The 7,665-nt window shown below is 35.3% G+C and overlaps 1 protein-coding gene and 1 long non-coding RNA gene across 4 annotated transcripts; one reads left to right on the top strand and one right to left on the bottom strand.

Moving 5' to 3' along the window:
* Window positions 1–1,044: 1,044 nt before the first annotated feature.
* LOC106369460 lies at window positions 1,045–2,433 on the bottom strand. 3 transcript variants are annotated; one of them, XR_007317410.1, is made up of 5 exons: window positions 2,284–2,433; window positions 2,146–2,190; window positions 1,851–2,018; window positions 1,590–1,652; window positions 1,045–1,445 (listed from the first exon to the last, which is right to left on the bottom strand). It is a non-coding gene; the product is annotated as an uncharacterized LOC106369460 (long non-coding RNA). The 3 variants fall into 3 exon arrangements; XR_007317409.1 differs by having other exon boundaries at window positions 1,045–1,652; XR_002654523.2 differs by having other exon boundaries at window positions 1,045–2,018; window positions 2,284–2,432.
* A 191-nt stretch (window positions 2,434–2,624) lies between these two features.
* LOC125579392 (zinc finger protein HD1-like) lies at window positions 2,625–7,388 on the top strand. Its single transcript, XM_048743448.1, has 3 exons — window positions 2,625–3,430; window positions 3,514–3,833; window positions 3,948–7,388. Exons 1-3 carry the CDS (start codon window positions 2,981–2,983, stop codon window positions 4,117–4,119), a joined length of 942 nt encoding a protein of 313 aa, XP_048599405.1. The 5' UTR covers window positions 2,625–2,980; the 3' UTR covers window positions 4,120–7,388.
* Window positions 7,389–7,665: the final 277 nt, after the last annotated feature.

Genomic DNA, 7,665 nt, shown 5'->3' with positions numbered 1-7,665 from the left:
TGCTTTATATACATATATATATATAATTATTTAAATAAATTAAAAAAATATTATTATTTATAGTTTTCAAGTTATATGTTTTCAAATTTGAACTTTTTTATAAAAAAATTTATTGATTTGTTTTTGAATTTCGTTTTCAAAGTTTGTTTTCAAATTTTGTTTTTGAAATTCGAAATTTCTTTCTGAAACTTTTTTTAAAAAATTCAAAAATTTTAAAGTATTTATTAATATATTTATTATAATCCTAAACTTCACATTCCAAAACCCTATCATACCCCTTAACTCTAAACTCTAAGTCTAGATTAGTTAACTCTAGAGTTATTAAAGTCTTTTTACCTCTTTAAAAGTGATTAAAGTAAACATGAAAAGTGGTATTAGGAATATGGTATTATGTGAATTTTCATAATATTTAATGCTTAAAGATGCATCATGAATTTTATACATTAGAAAAAAACATTTTCTGTGCCTTGATGATGTTTGATGTTCTTGAATGGATTGTATTATTAAGTATAACAGTTTATATGTAATTTTAATTTAGAGAATAAACCTCACCTTTGAAGAGAATTTAAGAAAACAATCTCAGTTTCTCGCTAACAATTTGAGAAATCTCACCTTTGAATATAGGTAGTTGTCGATGAAGACAAATGGATATGGAGATTTAAAATGTTAAAGTACTATCTGCGTTTAGAAATAACCGAGAAGAGTAGATTAATTTATATAGGAGATGAAGAAAACATGCAAAATAAATAAATCAACTTAGCTTAAAGTTTTTGAGAAAAATAGGAGATCAAAGAAATTTTAATTTCAATTATTTTTAGTTTTAATTGTTTTGTAAAACTTTTTCATGTGTTGTATTTGATTCGTTTAGGTGACTTTAGTTTTAGTATATAAAACTAGATCTCGATCCGCACATCCGTGCGGGTATAAATTTTAGTTACCAAAAAATTCATTTTTGAACCATTGCAAAGAATTCATACCTCATTCAATCTAATCAAATCACGTTAAAATCCAAGTAAAAATGGAAACATAAACAAACACACAAACTCGTAAATACAATATGGATTAGGCTCAAATGGCATAAGAAGTATCTCTTGGCTTGGGTGTTCTAAGCAATATGTCATTCCACAGATAGATATTGGAATAAAATGATTTAAATAAGATACTAAGTATTCTGAAGCTTATGAAATACGGTGAAAGAAAGTTTTAAAGTAACAGACTGTACTTGTCCACATCCTTTTTCAGCACTTTTATTGCTTCAATAACAATCAAACCAGCAACAATGGCGTTAGTCTTAGCAACGGCATGAACAATGATCCCAGCAATACCTTTGGCTTTAAAAGACTGTGCTGAGGAATTCCAAAAGACTACGCACCAATATTTGCAGGAGCAATGACAAATTCTATAGCTAACTGGTCATATTTGTCAAAAGTAAGGTGTCCTATTTTCTGTGGCAGCATATAGACAAAACCATGAGTTAATCAGTACACTGAAAGTGATGAAGCGGAAAGCTACACTACATCAGAAAGTATATATATGTGTGAATATAGATAGATGGAGAGAATTCACATAAATGAGCACACAAAACAAACCTGTTGATGATGATAATCTACACGTTTGCACTGGAATCCATTGATAATGATGATAATCAAAACCTAAGTACCACACCACACTAATCAACGATCTATTTTGACCCAATTCCCATCTATTACTACGCATATAAATATGGTGTGTTAGTTACGAACGTTCATAGATGATGGATGATCCATGCTTATTCATCCAAGAACACAAACCTAACTCTATAAGAAGTTTCCATAGAACAAAACCTTTTACGGAAGTGAAAGAAGCTTTACCATAGAAGGTGTTGGTGCTGGAAACTTAGCAGGTGGAGGATTCTCAGAACCAAACTTGCTCCATCCAGGGTTATTTTTCTCTGCCTTCACCATGACTGTCCTTTCTAGACCGAAGTCGAACTGAAAACCCTACCGAGGAATATCTACAGCTCGAGGCAATAACTGACGCTGAAACATTGATAATATGATCATTTTTACTCAATAATTATTTTTCCTTTCTTCTTGGATCATTCCAATTGAAATTTGAAATCAAACATTCATATCTGAATCTAAATTCAATAGGGAAAAGTAGTACGTCTTTCACTGGTCGAGTAATCCGATACTCAAGCTTCAGAGTCACCTTGATTCATAATCCAGTTACCCAACAAAAAAATAGAATCAGAACTTAATCGCAATTTCCACAAAACCTAACTCGAGATCAGTGCAGACTTACATGAAGAAGAAGGAATGGAGAAGAGTTATGTTGAGAGACGGATTTCTCTCTGACAGAAGACCTTACATAGGGTGGCTGGATGCTTGAAAAGGAGACGCCGAGGCTGGTTCGTACACAGGGCTAGCGCATGAGGCACCGGACTTGATCATATGTTCATGTTTACAGAGCTTAATAATTGTATGCTAAATCGGAATACCGGTTTCCGGTTAATAATAAGTAAGTTAAACATACTCCCTCCGTTCCTAAAAGATTCATATTCTAGAGAAAAAATTTGTTTCAAAAAAATACATATTTTATATTTTCAATGTAATTTTTATCAAATAATAATAAAAAATTGTGAAGTTTAAGAACATTAATTGCATTTCTTAAAATCTTATTGGTTTAAAAATATACGAAATATAAAATTACAAAAAACTATACATTTATAGCTAATTTTTAGTATGTTTTATTAAAAAGTGTGAAAATTCTAAAACATGGATCTTTTAGGAACGGAGGGAGTACGATTTTGTTTGGTTAGTAATGATGTCAAAAAAATAAGTGAGGTGACTTAGTAATGATGTCAAAATTTTATTAAGAAATAAATGAAATATGATTTTCTAATAATGGTCAGTTTTAAAAAATCACACATGAAAGAAATTATAACTTCTATTTTAATAGATTAGGGACTAAACACAAAAGGCCCAAAGGAAGATTACTCATGACAGACATAAAGTGCAAAAGCTTCAACCCGATTATTTGGACATTCCTAAGGGACATAGTTACCATTTTTTGTAAAAAAGTGGATTTCGTTTATAAATTTCATATTATGTTCATCAAGTGCAAAAGCTTCAACCCGATTATTTGGACATTCCTAAGGTATATTCTTATAGTTAATTACAACAGGATTGGGATTTTTATAAATTCTATGATGAATTTCTTATTTCGATTCGATGTGTCTTTGTGCATGGGTCACTTTACGCAGGATAGTTCATGTTCAGGCTTTGATTCTTACAAAACTAAAGAGATAGAGAACATCTGTTTGAGCAATTTTGACGACTACAAGGCACTATTCGACCTAAAAGAATGTTTCACCGCGGATGAGTTGATCCTAACTGATCAGTTAATCGATAGAATAATAACGAAACACAATGCAGACACCAAGGCAGAGGTATTAATAGACATCAACTTAAATCTAATCCCATATTTGATGCTTTGATCAATTAATTTTACGACTGACTATTTTGGGTATAGAAGGTTATACCATCTCTGTCATCGGTTATGTCATCAGTAACACACAAGGATTACAACACTGAAGCTTTGGCTAATGCAAGTTGTGAAGATTACAAGAAGAATCAAATGATTTGCGCAAAGGCAAAGGACGAGATCAACAATAATGTGGAAATCTTCCCAAACGCTTTGACTCAACTTGATCGTGGCCCATCGCAGTTGATTCTGACAGATATCCATGATATGTCACTATGGGACGATCAAACACCTGCATCTCGTGCATATGATCCGCAAGCACGATTAGAAGCATTGAAGAGATACTTCGCAAAGAAGGAGAAACACAAGTATGAATTATTATGATTTTTGATGAATTAAATATATTGAATTTTCAGTATAGATAACTCCAAGGAAGATGCTAGGTATATTCAAAATCTCAAGATTATAACGCGTTCATGCAGGTTTGGGAAGCAAATTAGATATGAATCTCGAAAATCTACGGCTGATACGAAGAGACGATTGAAAGGGAGATTTACAAAAGTTGGTGCAGATTATGATTATGATCCACGAGTAAATAATAATATGTTGAGATATTTCTCCTTAAACCAATTAACCGGTTTATATCTCACTTGACTAATTTAACCTAGCACAGTTCCTGATGTTGTTTGAGTTTGTTAAAGACACAAGAGAATTTTTTGACCCAGTTCCCTTTCGGTACATCTGGGGAGAGGACGGCACTCTCAACGATTCACTAGTATCAAATGTTTACAAGAGCTTTCTTTACACAACAACCTTTGTGTCTCTCTATTCACCTAGAGACAACACAACAATGAGCTAAAGACCTAAGCTCACTGAACCTGTGTGTATAAGAGATGAAACCCACACTCCCTGGAGAAGAAACAGCCTGAGACTCTTGACCAGATCTCCCTTTGGCTTCTCCTTGTAGATACTCGGGAAGACGACCTATTTCCACACCAGAACTATCATATAGTAACAAATATACACAGTCTTTCAATCTCGTCGTAATTGCACACCACTTAAGTATAACAACCTATTTCCACATACGATAAAAGTTCGAAACTCGTTTCCACACACACTAAAATTTGGTTTGGTTTTAATGGTTTATGACATAAATCGATAGTAAACCAGTTCACATCGATTGATATTGGTATAACCTGACTCAAACGAAGATCCAACTAGGGATCCATTTAAACCCGACCCGAACCCATTTTAAAAGCCCCAAAATCGATTTCAATCCTTTAAAACCCTAAAATCTAAAAATTCAGAAAGTTTATTTGTATGTATGTGTTAGTTTGTTGGTTCAAAATCATATTTGACTTAATATAATTGGGGATCCCATAATTGAGTAAATACATAAGAAAAAGAAGTAGATTTGGTCAAGAATCGTGAAAAGAAAAAAACTGAAGCGGAGGTTAGGGATTCCTGGTAATATTGAGGAGGAAGAAGATGAGGACGTTTACGCCATTTTACATTAATTAAAGACAGAAGGAAAAAATAGTTGCTCCATCCTGGATTCGAACTCGGATTGTTAATCAGTTACATGAGCACTTAAACCAATGGACTATGCTTGATTCTTGTGTTTATCCTTTATATAATAATATATATACTAAAATACACAAAACTAATGAGAAACAGCCATGGATCTAGCTCAATCCAGAGGCAAAGAGAAACATAGGTGAATCGAAGACGTTGTAAGGCTCCCAAACTTTAATTGAAGGTCCGATCGTGTGGGTCCCAACACGGTTCTTCTTCTGTTCAGTCCGCATTAAAACCTTCATCTTCTTCCTCTTTGATTTCTGTTTCACTCTACATTTACATCAGTCCATGACTCCATTATCGTTTCTGCAAAACAGAGAAACATATAGTCAATAGTAGAGAGAGATAGAGAGACAACACACTAATGAGAGAGAGAGATAGAGACAGAGAATTGCGAAATTACCTGATTGAAGCCAAGCAGAGGAGCAACAACGTGGAGGAGGAGAGTTTTAAAAAAAAAAAACGTGGAGGAGCAACGACACAAAAGAGAAAGAGGATTTAATTGCTTAACTTGGGTATTAGGTTGGTTTATTAGATCCAATTGTACTGGGTTGATTTAATCTGGTTTATATTCTCTACTTGGGTCAAAATCGGGTCGTTTTGGTTTAGTTAAGTTAGTCAGTGGTTAAGTTTCGGGTTTAAGGAACACCAACCAACTTTAAACCGTTATTTGTCGTTATTGGTTCATCTTTTAAAGTTTAGGGAGAAATAAGTTTCAAACTTTTATTGCGTGTAGAAATAGGTTGTTATACTTAAATGATGTGCAATTATGACGATGTTGAAAGATTGTGTACATTTGTTACTATATGATAGTTCTGATGTGGAAATAGGTCGTCTTCCCTAGATACTCCTTCAAACTCTTCTCTTTGCTCTTGCTTCTTGCCTCTCTCCTTCTCTAATCTCTCCTTATGTTAAATGAGTGTTAGTTGGCAAGAAATTAGGTTTAGAGACTATATATAGTGTCTCCCTAAACCTAATCACTAATGGACTTTCGACCATAATAAAGCCCAACAAGTCATAAACAGATTTCCCATAACTTAGCTTCTCAAGTCTTGTGCTTTCCTCAAGTCTTGTGCTTTCCTCAAGTCTTGTGCTTTCTTCTCAAGTCTTGTGTATATCATAACTCAGCCAAGAAAGTGTTATCCACCAAATTGCTCATAATCAACAAATCTCCACCTTGAGCTTTTGGTCACCTGTGCTTACGAAATCTATAACTGAAATATCATCTCTATGTCGATTTTCCTCAACGTAAGATGAACCTGAGACTTCCGTCATAGTCTCAAACTAGTGAATCATTCCTGCAACCCTTCCAGCTCCACCACCAGAAATAAGCAGTCATGTCACCTTTACCGGTGACCCACAGCACTAACAGATCAATCCTTGAACTCAACATGTACCGCCATCAGTAATAATGGAACACGCCGCCTAACTCACTGCTAGGAAGACTTTCGACACAACCTCTTGTTCAACTTATTGAAACTGCCCTTGGCTTCGTTTTCAGAATTGACCATCTGAACCCTTTGTCGATTTTCCAGACTTGACCATCTGAACTTCTTGCTTCTGCGAGGTGATAACCGACAAACCATCTCGCGCTTCCCCTGTCTCAACTCAGTTGGTGACATTGAGTGTCACCAGGCACCTCTCAACGCTGTTGCCTGGTAAACTCTTTGTCAACATATCCGCAGGATTTAGAGAAGTATGAATCTTCTGCACCTTAGCTGAACCATCCTCCACCTTGTCCCTGATGAAATGCACTTTATTCTCAAAGTGCTTGGTCCTGTCATGATGAACTGGATTCTTCGCCAAACAAATTGCACTCTGCGAGTCACAATTTAACTTGAAACTCTCTGACTTTAACCCCAATTCCCTGCAGAAAATCTTCAACCAAATTCCCTCTCTAGCTGCCTCTGTGAGTGCCATGTACTCTGCCTCAGTAGTTGAAAGAGCCACAACATGCTGAAGAGTAGACCTCCAACTCACAGTATTACCACCAACCTTGAAGACATAACCAGATATTGACCTTCTCCTGTCAAGATCTGCAGAGTAATCTGAATCACAAAACCCTTCAATCTCAAACTTGTCTGACCTCTTGAAGTTTAGACACACATCTGAAGCTCCCTTAAGATATCTAAAAATCCACTTAACCGCAGACCAATGACATCTTCCTGGATTTGCCATGAATCTACTGACCAAACCGACCGCATACGCTAAATCTGGACGAGTACCAATCATGCCATACATCAGACTTCCCACTGCACTTGCATAAGGAACTGAACTCATCAACCGTGTCTCCACAACCAACTCCTCAGGAGTCAAACTCTTAAGCTTGAACTGTGAATTAGATGGAGTTACAATAGCCTTGCAATCCTCCATGTTAAAAGTTCTCAGCACCTGCTTAAGATACCTTTCCTGTGATAGCTTCAGAATACCCTTGTTTTTATCCCTGATGATATCAATCCCTAGGATTCTAGATGCTGGCCCTAGATCCTTCATCTCAAACTTTTCCTTCAAACTTGCTTTCAGCGCTTTGATCTTCTCCATATCCCTTGCAGCTATAAGCATGTCATCAACATATAGTAAGATATATACCATATCATCAATACTTGATCCCTTAGTGTAAAC

Source organism: Brassica napus, chromosome A10 (genome assembly GCF_020379485.1).
Source record: "Brassica napus cultivar Da-Ae chromosome A10, Da-Ae, whole genome shotgun sequence".
Classification (NCBI taxonomy): domain Eukaryota; kingdom Viridiplantae; phylum Streptophyta; class Magnoliopsida; order Brassicales; family Brassicaceae; genus Brassica; species Brassica napus.
The sequence above is the reverse complement of the archived record's forward strand: the minus strand, read 5'-3'. Positions and strand labels throughout refer to the sequence as shown.

What these genes read in the sequence shown, in the direction of transcription:
- LOC125579392 (XM_048743448.1), top strand. Translation starts at nt 2,981, where the DNA reads ATGACAGACATAAAGTGCAAAAGCTTCAACCCGATTATTTGGACATTC. An exon ending in ATGCAGACACCAAGGCAGAG is followed by an intron (nt 3,431 to 3,513) that starts GTATTAATAGAC and finishes TTTTGGGTATAG; the next exon opens with AAGGTTATACCATCTCTGTC. An exon ending in GCAAAGAAGGAGAAACACAA is followed by an intron (nt 3,834 to 3,947) that starts GTATGAATTATT and finishes GCGTTCATGCAG; the next exon opens with GTTTGGGAAGCAAATTAGAT.